Source organism: Hevea brasiliensis, chromosome 18, assembly GCF_030052815.1.
Source record: "Hevea brasiliensis isolate MT/VB/25A 57/8 chromosome 18, ASM3005281v1, whole genome shotgun sequence".
Lineage (NCBI taxonomy): Eukaryota > Viridiplantae > Streptophyta > Magnoliopsida > Malpighiales > Euphorbiaceae > Hevea > Hevea brasiliensis.
Window position 1 is genome coordinate 37,961,217 of NC_079510.1, and position 19,211 is coordinate 37,980,427.

Sequence of the window (19,211 nt, forward strand, 5' to 3'; positions counted from 1 at the left end):
AATAATTATAACCGTAATAACGGTGAGATGTTAAGCTAGCTTAGAAATGCACTCTGGGTTGATATCTCAGGGACCATTAGCATTGCCTTGCTCAATGTTATCTGCACCCTCTTTGACCGAGAACGAGAAGTCATGAGTTAAAAAGGGGCTAATGACTTATACTAATAACATTTATCGATTTGTTTTTTAATTTATTAAATTTTAAATTATATTATGAGAATTATTAATTTTTTAACATTATATAAAATTAATTTATATGTTAAAAATGAATTTTTTAATAGTATACTTTTTAACAAACAGAAAATTTTAAATTAAATAGGAATTAAATTTAATTACGAACTAAATGAAAAAAAAAATTAAAATTAAGGATGTCCCGTTTCATGTTGGTGTGAGAATTCATACCATATCAGTGAACATTAATTATAAAATTTATTTCTTATAATTTTTTTTTGTGCCTTAAAAGGTTTATCTCAACTATTAATTAACCAGACTAATCATCCCTTAAACTCTCACAATAGCCTGAAAATCACGAAAACTAAATAACGAGCTATAAAACCCCAAATCAAACGATACACTTACAACCCCCAAACTCAAACCTAAAATCTCGTCTAAACTCACATCATCATTAACCACTAAGCCAATGAATCATTGGTTCCTTGTACCTATTACTAGAAATAACAAAAGCCCTTAGATGATTGTAGCGAGCTCTGAACTGGCTGCCTACGGTCTTTTTCAACATTATCCTCAAATTTAAAATCAAAGTGTTACTTTTTCTTTTTTTTTTTTTTTTCAAGAACATGGGCAGACTTTTCATTAAACCAGAAGCAATAAACAATTGTACAATGAGTTCAAGCTTTCTTTGTCACCCTTCTCCTCGACATTAAACATATCACCACCTCAAATTTACTCACAGAACCGCGCTTTAGATATCCTCTTACCCATTTGTTTCTGCACCCTACCTGTTCTGTTGCACGCAGTCCTCCAGGATAACCAAAATGGGATTTTCCTTTTTCTGCAACAGTTGCGCCTTTCCCCCCATTGTTTTCTAATCAGATCGCAAACCAAAAATATTGAAGGTGACTATGCAAAGGAATCAATGTCTAACTTCATATTCCACCTCTTCAATCACCACCTCTATCTATGGTTTGCGTCGCACACCAACTGCTAACCAAATCAAATACCATTGAGAGTCTCCAACTATCTAGCCAGATAGTGCACGTGTCATCATTTTTGGCGAGACAAGCACTGGCTCATTACTTGTAGCCTTCACTGCAGCCATCTCCTCTAAGCGTTTCCATGTGGTTTCGCGTTTCACCTTCATCTCCTTCTCCCTTGTTTCATCTTCCTGAAACTTCAGCAGGCACTCCTCAAAGAGCTCCAGGTCAATATCAGAGAAGATCTTGCGAACATTTAGCGTCAAGCTTTGTACTGCCTGATTCCAATGCTGTCTTGCATTTCTCTCCAAGGCAGGGAAGATGATTGGTAGTATAACTTTGCGATTCTGTTGGATCAAGTTCTCAATGTGATCATTGTTCCATAAAAACAAAGCCCTCTCTGCCACCTGCAAATAAAAATAATGAAAAATTAGAGTGGAGAGAGCAGCCAAACAAATTAATGATACTATATCCCCTCTTTAAACAGAAATTTGTCTGTCTATTCATTTCACATGATTCCACACATAGCACCAAAAACCGAAGTTCTTCCCATTGAAAAGCCAATGCTCTGTTCTATTGGCTATATGTATCCAAAATGACAAATTCTGTATTAGGAAATCTTGGGTATTTTGCTCGCCATTTTTTTTTCTGTTGAAATTTTTTTCTTTTGCATGCGTGAAAAGAAAAAATGAGCAAGCCAAAAGGGCTTATTTTCAACCACCATCCCTCAAAATAGGGGGTTAATTCAGCACCATCCCTCAACATCAATTTGTATCACAAAAATCCTCCAACTTTAATTTGATATGCCACAAAGTCCTTTTGCCCAGATTCTGCTGGGACTCCAGTGAAATGCTGACCTGGCATATTGAAGTTGGCATTTTTATAATTAAAAAATTGTAACTCTCCTACACATGGCACTGACAGACTTTCTCAATTAGACTCTCGATCTTTCCATCTGTTTCCTCTTACTCTTCTCTTTAGCTTCCTTCTCTTTCTATCTATCTTGCCATGAAATATAACTGCAAGTGATTTCAGTGCATATCCAAATAAACATGATAATTTTTTCATCCATTTCCAATCTTATTACAAGTATTGAGGGGAAAAAAAAAAAGAGCAATACAAAAGCTTTTACTGCAGTGTCGCTCCTCAATTTCTGTCCAATTCCTCTTTTTTCCTATGGGCAGCATTAGGATGAACTACAACAACATGCTGTTAGTCCACCGTTCCTTTATAAAATTTCAAAAGCATAGAGGTAAAAACCCAAAAGCACACAGATATTTTCAGTAGCAGATTGCTACAAGCATGAAGCTCCCCAAATGCAGGATGTGAGTAGGGATCCTTGGGTGAAAATAGAGCTCTAACTTGCTTGATTGTGAATTGGGTATAACATCCATCCGGGTCTAGGTATAATTTCTTGGTATGTAGAAGAGGAAAATGCTAGATAGAAGAAAGAAAGAAGCAAAAAATCTGCAACAATTCATTTTCAATCAAAAACCCATTCTCAAACTGATGTAGAACCAAGAATAAAGAACAACACAAGGACTAATCCTTGGAAAAGAGAACTAATTCTCAATAATTTTCTCCAATAATAACCATAGTCAAAGCTACTAAATAATAGAAAATTAACTTTATTTATAGAGCTTACAACCCCAATCAAATTAGAAATAGAAACCTAATTAACTCTAATTAAGAATACTAAATAAAATAAAATAAGAAATAATAGACCTAATAATAATAAAATTCTTAAACAATAAAAACTCTTCAAGTCTCCTAAATCTATAATAATTAATATTCCTAAATAAAATTTTAAGCTTCCTATACTGCATCCAAATTGATGTAGAACCAAGAACAAGGACAAAGAATAAAGAACAAAACAAGGACCAATCCTTGGAAAAGAGAAATAATTCTTAATAATTTTATTAATCTCAAATAATAATCATAATCAAAGCTACTGAATAATAGAAAATTAGTTCTATTTATAGAACTTACAACCCTAATCAAATTAAGAATAGAAATCCTAATTAACTATAATTAGGAATACTAAATAGATAAAATAGAAAATAATAGACCTAACAATAATAAAATTCCTAAACAATAACAATTCTTTAAATTTCCTAACTCTATAATAATTAATATTCCTAACTCTAAACAATAAAATTCCTAAACAATAAAAATTCTTTAAATTTCCTAACTCTATAATAATTAATATTCCTATATAAACTTTAAACTTCATATGCTGCATCACAAACTAAAAACCTATTCCCAACTAAAAACCCATTTCTCAAACCATGCAAAAACCCATCCACAATTAAAAATTAAAATAAAAAAATAAAACTCCAACATTCCTTTGAATTGAACTTCAATCAAACTCTATCAAAATCCATTCCCAAACTAAAACTCCAGCATATGGTGAAGGGTGTCCCAAGCTCGGACCCGTCAATCTTATTGTTAGCAACGATCTAATTTTTTGCTTCATAGCTTCCTCTTCGCATTAACACCATATCACCAAGTTCACCAATGCATCCTATCTCACGAACCACACTATATTCATTTTTTTAGGATTTTTGGAGAGAGGGGACTTGGCAAGTTTTGATGAGGCTGGTAGGGGGTGTTTTAGAAGACTTTAGGAAGGAGAGGATGAATAAAAATCGAGTGGTGCGAAGATAGAGGGAGAGAAGAAAAGAGGAGAACAAGGGGGAATGGCAAGAATGAAGGTGATGGAAATCAACAAGAATAATAAGATCCTAAGAATGTTCGTGAGATGATTCAAGATGCAATTGCACAAAAATCTCCAATCACAAGGACTAGAGTTAAGAAGATGCAAGAGTTGATTGAGCAAGTAGTTGCATAAGAAGCTAAATATGGAGATACAACCAATAAATTGGGATTACAAGAAGACAAGAAGTAGCTTAATTTGATCCAAGTTTGCGTGGGTAATGATCAAGAAATATTTGGACAGAATTGATGGATTGTTATGCAAATTTAGTGTTTTTTATTTTATCTAGGACAAATCTTAATAGTTTTATTTAATTATTTTTTGTCAGATATATGTTTTCGGCCTTATTTATGTGTTTTTGGGCCTTAAGTAGGAGTGCAGCCCACTCCAGGTTTTTTATTAGTTTTAGAGTTTTATTTTATTTTTTTAAGTTTAGGGAATTAGGGTTTTCGCCGCATGTATAAGGCTAACTTAATACTTTTTGAGGGGAACATTACTTTTGATTAAATTAATACAAGAGAGGGATTTTTTTTAAGTTCTTTCTTGAACTAAACTAAATTCTTTAAAAGTAATTAATCTTGTAGGATTTAACAAACTTGATATTCTTGATTCTTGTTTTATTATAAACTTTGGGTCAAGAATCCTTCATTCTACTTTTGAATTATCTTGATTTTCAATTCTATATAATTGATAGGTCAAGGTATTCTTTGGTGTCTAAACTTGATTTTGGCTTTCTTGGGATTATAAACCAAACCTGTTCGTGGGTTTCAAGGCATTGTTATTGAGGTTCGCATCAATTTTGGTATCAAAGCTTTGGCTCCAAATCAGGTTCTATCTATCCTTTTGTACTTTCTCTTTTGTTATTTGTTCATCGTATTATTTCGTTTTATGACTTGTTCATCGATTTCCTTATTTCTTTATGTCTTGCGTTTTCTTCAATAATTCTTAATCTGAATTTTGTTTTCTTCCTTCCTTTCCTTTTGTGTCTCTTGTTTCAAAAAAAAAACTGCAGATTTTTTTCCTGCAAACAAATTTCAGATTTGCCATTTGAGTATTAAAAAAAAAAAAGAATTGCAGATTTTTTTTTTCTGCAAAACTTCAGTTCTGCCAAAAAAAAAACAGAACTGCAGATTTTTCTGCAGAATTTCTGTTCTGCTGTTACAGTAAAAAAAAAAAACTGCAGAATTTCAATTTTTTTTTCTGCCGAATTTCAGTTCTGCCATCTAAAAAAAAAACTGCAGAATTTCAGATCTGCTGCTGGAGTAAAAAAAAATAAAAAGAGGCAGATTTGGTGTGACACAACTAGGGTTCACTACACATCCTAAATTATTGAATTCTTATCTAGGCTTTTGCTTCTTTACTATTTCGTTTGCTTCACAACAATAACCCTCCCATGAAGAGTTCGAATATGAGCAGGATGAGGAAGATGAGAATAATGATGATCGAGCTTCGATCATAAATGAAGGCAGATTTTATCAGAGGAGAGAAAGGCATGAAAGAAAGCTGAGGAGAGATGACAGAGGGGGTTGATCGACACATTGGGAGTATCAAAATGAAAATTTCATCTTTCCAAGGGAAGAATGATCCAAATGTTTACCTTGAGTGCGAACACAAAGTTGAGCTATTCTTTGACTGTCACAACTATTCTCTTGTATGATCCAAAGGTAAAACTTGCTGCTGTTGAATGTACTGACTATGCTCTTGTATGGTGGGATCAAATGATTTTAAGCATAAGAAGAAACAGAGAGAGGCCTATTGATACCTGGGATGAGATGAAAGCTATCATGAGAAGAAGATTTGTCCCTAACCATTATTAGGGAGAATTGCATCAGAGGCTCCAGAGACTCACACAAGGGAAAAAGAGTACGGAAGAATACCATAAGGAGATGGAGATGGCTATGATTCGGGAAAATGTTGAGGAGGACAGAGAAGCCACAATGGCTCGATTCTTAGGTGGTTTGAATAAAGAAATAGCTGATTTAGTTGAGTTACAGCATTATGTGGAGCTAGAGGACATGGTGCATATGGCCATCAAAATTGAAAAGCAACTTAGAAGGAAAAGGATGCCGAGGTATGGGAGTAGCACAAGTTCAGTTCCTAAGAGCTCATGGAAATCGAATTGGCCTAAGGAGGATAAGACTGTTTCCAAGCCTAAGCACGAAGAAAGTAAGAGTAAGCCTCATGGGGATAACAAAAATAAAGGTATGAATTCTTCCCAATCTCAAACAAATAGAGATACAAAGTGTGTTAGATGTTTGGGGATAGGTCATATTGCTTCACAATGCCCCAATAAAAGGGCAATGATCTTAAGGAATAATGGGGATATAGAGACTGAAAGTGACAAAGATAGCAATTCTATGCCTCCATTAGAAGCAGTGTTGTAAAAGGTGAGAAAAGGAGTCAGGCAAGTCGAGAGGCAAGACGAGGCGAGCATGCTGCGACTCCCATGGCCAAGGCAAGGTGACTTCAAAGAGGCGGCCGCCCCGAAGCCAAGAGGCGACGAGGCGCCAAGGCCTCTTGAAAGTGACGGGAATTTTTTTTTTTTTATTCTTAACAGCTGAGAAAAAAATGAAACTCTAAAACCTATTGTCACTTACTTGATTGCAAGAAGCCAGCGAGCCACCAAGACGATCCTTCCCAGTGACTGCAAGAAAATGAAGAACAGAGCATCGCGCACCACAGCAACGAGGTATGTTGTCCCTCTGTCTGTCTCTCTCTCTCTCTCTCTCTCTCTCTCATTTGCACTTCTCCTCTCACTACTGCCATCAATCTGCTCCTGTCATTGCTGCAATCAATCTGCTCTACTTCTTTCTTTTTTTTCTTTTCTACTCTGGTCCATGCCGCCATCACATGCCGTTATGTTGCCCGATTTATTACAAGGTCTAGGATATTTTTTTTTTTGTTAAATACTTAGATTTATTAAAAATTTAGTGTGATGTAATTTTATTATTAAATGGGTATTATGTGATAATGTAATTAAATGAGTATTGTGATTGTGATTATGATTATATGATATGTTTTTATTAAATGAGTATTAATGCTTTTGATGTGTAAATTGTAATTTCTTATTGTGCAAATTATTATTTATTTATTAAATGTTTAACATTTTAATTTCTTATTTGCTTGAATTGGGAGTTTGGGGGAGAATTGAGAATTATTGCTTTAATTAATTAATTTGCAATTTGCTTCTCTATGTTGCATTATTGTTAGTATTATAAATGCTTTTGAAATATACCAATATAGCATGATCTATAACTATGCAAATTATTGAAAAAAATCAAATGTTTAATATTTTAATTTATTATTTGCTTGAATTGGGAGTTTGGGGAAGAATTGAGAATTATTGATTTAATTAATTAATTTGTAATTTGCTTCTCTATGTTGATTATTGTTAGTATTATAAATGCTTTTGAAATATACCAATATAGCATGATGGATAATTATGCAAATTTATGAAAAAATCAAATATTTAATATTTTAATTTCTTATTTGCTTGAATTGGGAGTTTGGGAAAGTATTGAGAATTATTGCTTAATTAATTAATTTGTAATTTGCTTCTCTATGTTGATTATTGTTAGGATTATAAATGCTTTTGAAATATATCAATATGGCATGATGTATAATTATTAAAGTTTGAACTTCTAGAATTTGCATGTTCTATTTTATGATTCAACTTCTTTTATTATTATTATCAGTATTGTTACTTATGCTATGAATTTCAATTTTATACTATCAACTTTTATCTCGTACTTTAGTAAGAAATGTAGGCATACACGATTTCTTTTTCTTTTTTATATTAGCATCTCTTATTATTATTTGTATTATTGCTTATACTATGAGTTTTAATTTTATAGCCCCACTTTTATCTTTTACTTAAGCTGAAAATGCAGGTCTGCACAATTTTCAATTTTTTTTATCTTACATATAGACATAATGTAAATAATGTTTTTCTTTTCTTTTCAATATGTATTTTTTTACATATCAAACTAGTTAAAAGTATGAATTTTATGTTACAAGTACACATATATATATAATTTAGACAATTTAGACTATGGCGCCTTGCTTCGAAAAGGCCTCATCTCGCCTCGCCTCGCCTCTCGCCTCTCGCCTAAGGCCATAAGGTCTCTTGTCGCCTTAGTGTCGCCTTTCGCCTTGATAACACTGATTAGAAGATGCTCCTGATGTGGAGTATGCTATAGAGGGTAGTGCATTAGTTACTAGGAGAGTATTGAATATGCAAATGAAGGGAGAGGTTGGTGAAGAGGAGCAAAGGAAAAATATATTTCATACTAGATGCCTCATTCAAGATAAAGCATGTAGTATGATAATAGATGGAGGTAGTTGTGCCAATGTAGCTAGTACACTATTGGTTGAGAAATTGAAGTTGCCTACTTTGAAACATCCTAGGTCATATAAGTTACAATGGTTGAATGAATGTGGAGAAGTTAAAGTGATTAAGCAAGCACTAGTTGCTTTTTCCATTGATAGATATCATGATGAGGTTATATGTGATATAGTACCTATGCATGCTGGTCATCTGTTACTTGGTAGACCATGACAATTTGATAGGTGAGTGGTACATGATGATTACAGAAATCGATATTCTTTTAAAAAGGATGGCCGAAAGATAACATTGGCTCCGTTAAATCTTAGACAAGTATATGAGGATCAAGTGAAATTGAGGAGATCAATTGAGAAGGAAAACACCGGTGAAACTGAGAGTAAAAGTATAGAAAAAGAAGAGGCCGAGAGTTCTAGCAAGGAGAAGAGAGTGATTGAGAGTAAAAATAAAGAGAAAAATAAAGAGATGAGTGAAAAGTCATTGAGTGAGACTGGAAAGAGAGTGAGTCAAGTGCAAAAGGAGAGCAAAGAGAGAAAAATGAGCTTATTTGCAAAAGAAAAAGATCTTAAGAGTGCATTTTTTGCTAGAAAGCCAATGATTGTACTTATGCACAAAGAGGCTTATTTGAATCTTGCTGACCTTAACAGTTCTTTGCCTAGTTCTGCTGTTTCTCTTTTACAGGAGTTTGAAGATGTCTTTCCTGAGGATATGCCTAATGAGTTGTCACCTATTAGAGGGATCGAACATCAGATTGATTTTGTCTTGGAGCAGTAATTCTTAATTGACCAGCTTACAAAAGTAATCCTGAGGAGACAAAGGAACTTCAGAGGCAAATTGAGGAGTTATTGGCAAAAAGGTATGCAAGAGAAAGCATGAGTCCATATGCAGTTCCAGTGCTATTGGTGCCTAAGAAAGATGGTTCTTGGAGGATGTGTGTTGACTTTCGAGTTGTCAACAAGATAACGATAAAGTATAGATATCCCATTCTCAAGCTAGATGACATGTTAGATGAATTGCATGTTGCTTGTGTCTTTTCGAAAATTGATTTGAAAAGTGGATACCACCAGATAAGGATGAAAGTAGGAGATGAGTAGAAAACTGCTTTCAAAACAAAATATGGTTTATATGAGTGGTTAGTTATGCCTTTTGGATTGACTAATGCACCTAGTACATTCATAAGATTAATGAACCATATTTTGCGTGCATTCATTGATAAATTTGTAGTGGTATACTTTGATGATATATTAGTGTACAATAAAAACATGGAAGAACATATGCGTCATTTGAGGCGTGTTTGAAGTGCTTAGAAAAGAGAAATTGTATGCTAATCTTAAAAAGTGTACTTTTTGCATAGAAAGAGTTGTGTTTTTTGGTTATGTGATTAGTGCAAAAGGTATTGAGGTGGATGAAGAGAAGGTGAAAGCTATCCGTGACTGGCCATTTCCTACATCTATTACTGAGGTACGTAGTTTTCATGGTTTAGCTAGTTTTTATAGAAGGTTTGTGAAGGATTTCAATACTTTAACTGCACCCTTGACGGAGATTATTAAAAAGAATGTTGATTTTACTTGGGGTGAGGAACAAAACTGTGCTTTTAACTTAATTAAAGATAAGTTATGTTCAGCACCATTACTGAATCTTCCTGATTTCACTAAAACATTTGAAATAGAATGTGATGCTTCTGGGATTAGTATAGGTGCTGTTTTGATGCAGGAGAGACGTCCTATTACATATTTTAGTGAAAAGCAGAATGGTGCAGCATTGAACTACTCAACGTATGACAAAGAGCTTTATGCCTTGGTTTGAGCATTGAAGACATGGCAGCATTATTTGTGGCCAAAGGAATTCGTGATTCATTCTGACCATGAGTCATTGAAACACTTGAAGGGGCAAAACAAGCTCAACCGTAGGCATGCCAAATGAGTAGAATTTATTGAGACTTTTTCTTATGTTATCCAGTATAAGCAAGGTAAGGAAAACGTAGTTACTGATGCATTGTCACGCAAGTATGCTCTTATCTCTACTCTTAATGCTAAATTGTTAGGCTTTGAGTATGTGAAGGAGTTGTATGCTAAGGATTCTAATTTTACTGTTGTTTATGATGCATGTGAGAAAATTGCCTTTCAAAAGTTTTATAGGCATGATGGATTTTTATTTCATGAGAATAAATTATGTGTGCCTAATTGCTCTATGAGGGAGTTACTTGTGTGTGAGTCACATGGTGGTGGTCTCATGGTACATTTTGGGGTTAGTAAGACTTTGGATATATTGAGGGAACACTTCTTTTCACCTCATATGAAGAGAGATGTGGAGAGAGTCTGTTCTAAGTGTATCACATGTAAGAAAGCGAAGTCCAAGGTCTTACCTCCAGGCTTATATACACCTTTGCCTATACCTATTGAACCATGGGTTGATTTGTTTATGGACTTTATTTTGGGGTTGCCTAGATCTAGGGAATGTAAAGATTCTATATTTGTGATAGTGGACAGATTTTCCAAGATGACACATTTTATTCCTTGCCATAAAACTGATGATACCACAAATATTGCTAATTTATTCTTTAGAGAAGTTGTGAGGTTGTGTGGCATCCCTAAGAGCATTGTTAGTGATAGAGATGTTAAGTTCCTAAGTTACTTTTGAAAAGTATTGTGGTGTAAGTTGAATACTAAACTGCTATTTTCTACTACATGCCACCCACAAGACTGATGGACAAACTGAAGTAGTTAATAGAACTTTAACAACTCTTTCGCGTGCTGTTATTAAAAAGAATTTGAAATCATGGGAAAGATGTATATCATTTGTTGAATTTGCATATAACCGAAGTGTGCATTCTTCTACTGGTTTTTCACCTTTTGAGATTGTTTATGGGTTTAATCCTTTAACTTCATTAGATTTGTTTCTTTTGCCTGTGTATGAGATTTCAAGTTTAGATGGAAAGAAGCCTGAATTGGTTAAAAGGATCCATGAACAAGCTAAACAGCATATTGAGAAGAAGAATAAGAGATATGCAGTTCAAGCTAATAAAGGAAGAAAGCAAGTTACTTTCCAACCAGGAGATTGCGTTTGGGTGCATATGAGGAAGGAAAGATTTCCAATTCAAAAGAAGTTAAGCTTCATTCTAGAGAAGATGGTCCATTTCAAGTGATGGCCAAGATTAATGACAATGCTTATAAGTTGGATCTTCCTGGTGAGTATAATGTGAGTGCTACTTTTAATGTTACTGATCTTTCCCTTTTTAATGTAGGTGAAGATTCGAGGACAAATCATTTTGAAGAGGGAGGGGATGATGGAAATAATAAGAACAACAAAATCTTAGGAATGTTCGTGAGATGATTCAATATGCAATTGCACAAGAAGCTCCAATCACAAGGACTAGAGTTAAGAAGATGCAAGAGTTGATTGAGGAAGTAATTGCACAATAAGCTAAATATGGATACAACCAATAAATTGGAGTTACAAGAAGATGGGAAGTGGCTTAATTTGATCCAAGTTTGCGTAGGTGATGATCAAGAAATATTTGAACAGAATTAATGGATTGTTACGCAAATTTAGTGTCTTTTATTTTATCTACGATAAATCTGAATAGTTTTATTTAATTATTTTTGGTCAGATATATATTTTCGGCCTTATTTATGTGTTTGGGCCTTAAGTAGGAGTGCAACCCACTCCAAGTTTTTTATTAGTTTTAGAGTTTTATTTTATTTTTTTAAGTTTAGGGAATTAGGGTTTCCGCCGCACATATAAGGCTAACTTAATACTTTTTGACGGGAACATTACTTTTGATTAAATTAATAAAAGAGAGGGATTTTCCTCAAGTTCTTTCTTGAACTAAACTAAATTCTTTAAGAGTGATTAATCTTGTAGGATTTAACAATCTTGATATTCTTGGTTCTTGTTTGATTATAAACTTTGGGTCAAGAATCCTTAATTCTACCTTTGAATTATCTTGATTTTCAATTCTATATAATTGATAGGTCAAGGTATTCTTTGGTGTCTAAACTTGATTTTGACTTTCTTGAGATTATAAACCAAACCTATTCGTGAATTTCAAAGCATCGTTCTTGAGGTTCGCATAAGAAGGTAAGGAAGATGGTCAAGTCAACTGATGAAAGAGAGAAGATGAGTAAGTCAAAAAGGAAAGAGAAGGAAAAAGATTAGAATGAAGGTGAGAGGTGGAGGAGAGATACAATTTTTTTTATTACGAATGTCCCAATTGGACATGTTAAGTCAGCATTTAGTCGAAACCCTAACATAATCGAGGTAAAATGACTTTGTAGCATATCAAATTGAAATTAAAGGATATTTATAATACAAATTGAAATTGAAGGACGGTGCTAAAATAACCCCTTAAGTTAAGGGCCGATAGGTAAAATTAAGCCAGCCAAAAGTTTTTGGGTCATGTAACAAAAAAAAATAGCCAAAAGGCCAAAAAGAATAGTAAAGACATGCCAAGGACAATAAAGAGTGCAAATTGCTCTCATCCATGATTGTCATTAGAAAAGATTGCAGGCTAAAAAGGCCAACGAAGACATGCCAAGGACATTAAAAAGTTGCAAATTGCTCCCATAAGAGTGTTTTCAGAAAGGATTGCATATAATTTGGAAGCCCATTCAAGCAGCATAGAACTCAACTAAACTTCAATAGCAACTAAAATGATCAAACTCATTTTGCACCATTCTTTTCCATTAGAAGTAAGATCTTGTCTCAAGTTTACAATATTACCCCCTTTTCATAATTTGAATAATTGTGTTCCACTTGTCTTTGATGTCCTGCACTCTTCACAAGTCATCTTCCATTTTTGTCCTCAATTCAATCCATTTGTCCACAATTAAGTTTATATCATAATCTAGTTGTTCATGTAATACACCCCCCCCCCCCCAAAAAAAAAAAAAATTCTTGGCATTCTTATCTCCCCAACACTCATTGTTTATCATGTCCCTTTACTGCCAAAACTCATTTGCATAAACCATAGCTTTTCATTTGAGTGTACTTGAAAAGCTTTATTGTGACATAAGAACCCCATATTCTTAAAATACAACGCATAAACTAAAGAAAATCCTTCCAACCGAGTCCCCTTATATCCAACTCCACACCACTGGCACCTTCTACCAATGTCATCAACACTTTCTAGCTTTACATCAATAATCATACCCACACTAGATAGTTAAAATTGAAATGATAATAAAAACATAAAAGAAGGGCAAAAAAAAGAACGCATTTCATGTCTAATAAAATTATTCAATATTCAATATTACCAACACATTATCCACATGCTAAACTTCACAGGATATAAATCTTGTAATTCCATTTTATTCTAAAAATCCTCAAAACTAAAATTATGCTTCTAAAATCCAAGCATCGCCATCAATAGATTCACAAAAGCAAACTATTCCATCGTAATAGCACAAGAAAAACATGATCCTCTATAATGCATACTCATCCATATTGCAAGGATGGTTTGTATCAAGTTGGTGCGGTGATGGATATCACAAAAGGAGGCTTCAGTCCATTTGTACACAAAATACTCAAACTGAGGACATTCTAGTTACATATAGAAGGATCAGATATAGAAAAAAGAGAGTTAATGGAGCTGAGAATGAAGTTGAGAAAAGTTGAGAGCTGGAGTTGACTAAGAAAGAATTTGGAGGGAAATCAGGAGTAGTTTTATAGATAAGTTCTGTTATAGGCAATTAATGCTAAAAAAAAAAAAAAAAAAAAACTGTTGCAAGTCTAAGTCAGAAATTAATAAAGAATTCTCTCATTTTCTCTAATTCTCTTATGTGCTTTCTTTCTATTCTTTCTTCCCATTTCCTTCCATTTCTTCCCTCCATTTCCCAAATTTCTAAGTTCTGGATTCGAGACCATGTTCCTAGGGTTTCAAATTAACAATTCCCAAACACAATTACGAAACCAATATATTCAGGTAGCCAACATCTATAAATCTCGAATCACCTAACTAGAGGCCTAATTACCAAAATAAATATAAATTTGAGGCTTTTGCTAGTTTCTCAAAGGTTCAAACTCAAAACAAAAATTATCAAGGACCTATTCACTTGCGAAAATTTGGAGTAGTTTTCTGCAATGGTTTTATAAAAAAGCTGAAAAACAGAATTTCATATTCACATGCGCTAGTTTTTTGAAATTTAACTAAGATTTGAAAAACGCCTTTAAGTTGTTTTTCACTGTTTTTCTTTATAACAAAAGTCATGTTTTCTAACTAATTCCCAAGTAAAAAACAACTTTTCTATAGCCAAAATTATACTATAGCTTTTTCATAACTAAAATTGAATATTAATTATTTGGAAAAATAATTAGTTATAATGATAAAAAATTAATCATATTATTACAAAATAAATGAATAACACATATTGAAAATTTTTTTAAGTAAAATAAGTTTTTCAATATATTTTATAATGATTTTTTTTAATTATAAAATATATGAATATTTTTTAATTTTTTGAACTAGAAAACTGTTTTCATTTATTAACAGAAACACATTTTTCATATCTTTCCTTGTTTTCCATGAAAAATGAAAAATGGAAAACAGAAAATTGTTTCCACAAGTAAATAGGCCCTAAGCGTTTTGATTCGGCATTCAAAAATATTGATCCTTTCATTTCATTGAAGATTTATCTGGACTTCACCGACTCGCCCATGCATCTAGCACTATTAATGGCTAAAATCACCTCATTACAGAAATAAAGCAATTTGCGTAATGGTGCGCTCAGTTTACTTTATCACTCTTGTATTCTCTCAATGCCATCTGATTTTCCTTTTATTGTAGTAGCTTGCACCTTGCCACCATCAAAAGATATTGTCTCATGTCATGTAATTGATTCATCATATCTGATCCTTTTGATTATGTCCTATCCCATGCATTGCAACCTAGAGGGTAAAGACAAATTCCTGTTTTACAACCAAGTGATCCACTCACCTCATAACCGTTGTTGGATTGCTCTCTAATTCTTGCTTTCTCATTAGTTTTTCAAAGGGCTTTAGAAAGATGAGCATTACAAAGCTTCCATCGAAAAAAATAAGGAAGTGAAATGAGAGAGAGGCAAATAGAGACCCACCAATCCGTTCTTGAAAATTCAGTGGACAGCATCATTTCAAAATAATTGAAAGTGTTAAAGGATATAACTTAATGACTTTATATTTAATGACCTTAATCACTTTCGAGTGGATGCATCAAAAATTTGCTCATATCTAATTCTGTGACAGTTGGCTTCAATAATTACTATTCTTTAACTAACAAATCCATACTAGATTTATTGCAACTCAAATATGCAATAACATGTGTCTAGCTATCCCATTGACTAGAGCAAAATAAAATACAATTAAGACAACAGGAAAACCAATGGGAAGGAAAGGAACAACAAAATTAAATGGAAAAATGTTTCTTACTTGCATTAAAATGTAGAAACAAGACTAACCATTTAATTCAAAAAATTAGAGCTGCGTTTGCTCTTTGATCAAAGAATCTTATAAAGAGCAAAGATGAACAGGACAAAGCAAAATAAAATGTAATCAAGACAACAGGAAAACCAAAGGAAAGGAAAGGAACAACAAAATTAAATTGAACGATATTTCCCACTTGTATTAAAACGCAGAAACAAGACTAATCATTTGTTAATATCACATTTGTTGGGATAAGGGTAATGTGCCCTTTATAAAGCCTTGGGCACTCCTCTCCCCCCCCCCCCCCCCCCCAACCCCACCTTGAGCTAGCTTTTGGTGTGAGTTAGGCCCAACCCATTTTCTTAAGATAGTATCAAAACCTCCCCAACCAATGATAGGTCTCCCATAAGTGTTTCATGCTCCAGGTGTTTGGTCCTTGGAGTGGTGGAGGGTCTATTAATATCCCATATTAGTTTGAGATAAGGGTAATGTGACCCTTATAAAGCCTTAAGCACTCCTCTACTTTAGCTAGTTTTCGGGGGTGAGTTAGACCCAGCCCATTTTTCTTAAGATCATTCAATTGAAAAAATTATAGCTAAGTTTGCTTTTTGATCAAAGAATGTTATGAACAGCAAAGAAGAACTGGCAAAAAATTACAGGTAAAAATTGACGAAACAAGTTAACTACCTACCTGAAAATGTGAACTACTCAAGCAACGGCCAATCTGGCGGAACAAGGGTACCATGCAGCGCTGAAACTCAGCAGGCTGTGTTGCTTCTAATACTTCCTCCAGCTCACCTAAGAACATAACCTCTTTTGAACTATTTGTAATTGGCCAATATTTTAGCATCCCTCGTATAACTGTATCAGCAAGTTTGCAGTCCTTCTCCACAAATTGTGTAATGCAATATGATAATTGTTGGTGGTACATGGGCAAGCATTTTGGTTTGTGTAATGGAATGAGTACTCGAACAAGGAAAAGCTTGTGCTCTTCTTTCAGAGGTAGGGCAAACCCATTGATTATACTTCCCAGAATCTCCAGTAGCTCTGCAATCCCATTATGCTTCTCAGTTTCAAAAATAAACCGATAAAAGATGTTGTTAATTGCTTTCCTGATGAATGGCCGGTGCACCATGAATTTCCCATAGATACGGTGCAGAACTGTTTTCAAATACTCCCTCTCTCTAGGGTCCTCTGAATCAAAAAGATCTAACAACCTGAGAACAAAAGAGTGATCAATGTACCTCTTAGCCAATTTTGCATCTGTCTCAGGTGATGCTATAAACCTCAGAAGAAATTCATACACAACTTGCAAATGAGGCCATGCAGGGTCCATTGAGGGCTCATCCTCTTCCAAATCATAGGCTTCCAAAATTTTGTTCTCACGTGGCGGAGAAGAGAGTATTCTAAACAAATTTGAGGACACCATCTTAATCATTTCTTGCATCATAGTTTCTGGGAACTTCCCATTTGCAGAAGAAACATAGTCCACAAGCTCTACCAATGTTTGTCGCTTGATATCCTTTTCTTTGAAGTTCTTAGTAGGATCAGTGAAGTCAAACACAATGCAACATAAGTTCAGCTTTCGGATAAACAAGTTCTGCTTCTCAGAATTTGGAACATCTCTGAAACTTGGCAAGGGCTCATAAGGAGCAGGCTGATTCCCATTCAGCTTTGCATTAACAGCTTGAGAAAGTTTATTGCCATAATTTGTTCCTAAATTTGAAGTTGGATTAAACCCTGCTACTGACGTAGCACCTGCGCTTGCATACCGGTTACCGGATAAATCACCGTTCCTTGGGCTGGTAGAAGCATTTGATGAGGAAGTAGAGGTTCCCCCTCCCTCACGATTTTCAGATGATTTAGATGGCTTCCTAGGGAGCCTATTGAGTATCTGTTTGATCATTACTTAAATGGAGTATGATATCTCCTGTTCAGACACTCAACCCACACTCCTTGCAAAGCAAAAGCAGCAACTGCAATAGAGAAGAGAAACAATCTGACGAGACAAAATGAAGAGAAAACACCAAAACAATTTCAAGCCAGAACTAGCATTCGACCACTGAGATAATTGATTGTCAATGCCACAAAACAACAATCATTTATAAAAATAGAAAACAGGAATATAAAATGCCATTCCAAGCTACAAACAACAGGACATTTAATTTCAAATCTACTGCACAAACAAAACAAAACCTTCAATAAACCTTTTTCACACACAAAACATTTGTACCATGCTTTACACTTCTACACCCAAAAAAGGGGAAAAAATGAAATCCTTAGGCTTGAATCATAAAACCCAGATGCATTAAACATTGAAAAATCAGGAACTACCCAATAATTCTTCAGATTTAAATAATGTGAACAAGCTCCTGTTAATCTAACTCCCACGGTCGATTTTGCAGAAAAGAGAAAGGCATAACGGATATTCACCTCTCTCTCCCGTTCAGCTTATTCAAAGACGATATACAATTCAGCTGGATCAAAAGGTAACAAGATCTGGGTATCGATCTGGACAACCAAAATAAGCAAAAGTAACCTACAAATATATTTAGGAAAAAAAAAAAAGAAAAACAAAAAGCAAAGAACAAATTACACATTAAACTAACATTAACAAATAAAAGCAGATACAGATTCAACCAAAAACGCAAAAAAAAAGGGGCGAGAGGAAATTTAATTCCAAGAATTAAAAGAACGTAAAAAGAAACCGAAACAAAGAAACGATGACTGTCATCCGTACCTACACTTACAGAAAAGTTCAATTGCCCAATTCAGTGTGTTGGGCTCCAAAAAAACGAAGAGATCAAGATAAAAGATTCATAAAAGAACAGTCACCGGTGGTCTTTTTTCCTCTACTGCTATGTTTTGGTGGCTTAATTCACTGTTCGTGGTTTGCTTCCTTTCTCATTCCCTTTCTAAAGTTTCTTTTTTCAGGACTTTCTCAGGGATTTCAACCTCAAAACCACAGGGTTTCCGTTTGTCAGATTCCTGCCGATTTCTCTTTTTATATATATATACACACACACACACACCCACACGCACAAAGATACGAAATTGATTTGACTAAAATACCCTTCGCATCCCGTGCGACCTGACGAATGGAAGGAAGAGGTCAAAAGTGGAATTGGATAAACTGAGTGTGCACGCGCCAGTCGTCTGCGAAAGGGGATTGTTAAATCTTGGAAAGCATGTACCCTGTTTGTTTTGTCTTTCGAGCGTTGGAAACTGGAAATTCCAAAACGTACCCCGCCAAAATGGTTCGATCAAAATTAACATCGAAATTATTAACCAATTTCTGAATTTAGATTTTGAGAGCTAAACTCAGTCTCATTCTCCAATTGTTGAATCAGACCGAAATCAAAATCAACTATCAAAATTGAGATTTTATCCTATTTAATTTAAGATTATTTTTTAAATTATTATGTAACACGTCTTGAGTACACCACATAATGCCTGGACTAAATTAGACCATTGTCGGACGTGTTACATACTGTTTAGTTAAATTCAATTATAAATTTAGAATCCATTTAAAATGAATCTTAATATTTAATATAACACGATTTAAAATACTGAATTCAATTGAATTTAATGTAGTTTATGT

At 34.1% G+C, this 19,211-nt stretch overlaps 1 protein-coding gene across 6 annotated transcripts; it reads right to left on the reverse strand.

The window, feature by feature from the left end:
• Window positions 1-497: 497 nt before the first annotated feature.
• On the reverse strand, window positions 498-18,608 carry LOC110662888 (serine/threonine protein phosphatase 2A 57 kDa regulatory subunit B' theta isoform). Of its 6 annotated transcripts, none has more exons than XM_021822041.2 (4): window positions 18,361-18,608; window positions 18,044-18,121; window positions 16,302-17,586; window positions 498-1,561 (listed from the first exon to the last, which is right to left on the reverse strand). In XM_021822041.2, the coding sequence occupies exons 3-4, from the start codon at window positions 17,514-17,516 to the stop codon at window positions 1,202-1,204; spliced, it is 1,575 nt and encodes a 524-aa protein (XP_021677733.1). In that variant the 5' UTR covers window positions 17,517-17,586; window positions 18,044-18,121; window positions 18,361-18,608; the 3' UTR covers window positions 498-1,201. The 6 variants fall into 6 exon arrangements, with proteins under 6 accessions (XP_021677733.1, XP_021677732.1, XP_021677730.1 ...); XM_021822040.2 differs by having other exon boundaries at window positions 18,044-18,149; XM_021822038.2 differs by having other exon boundaries at window positions 18,351-18,608.
• Window positions 18,609-19,211: the final 603 nt, after the last annotated feature.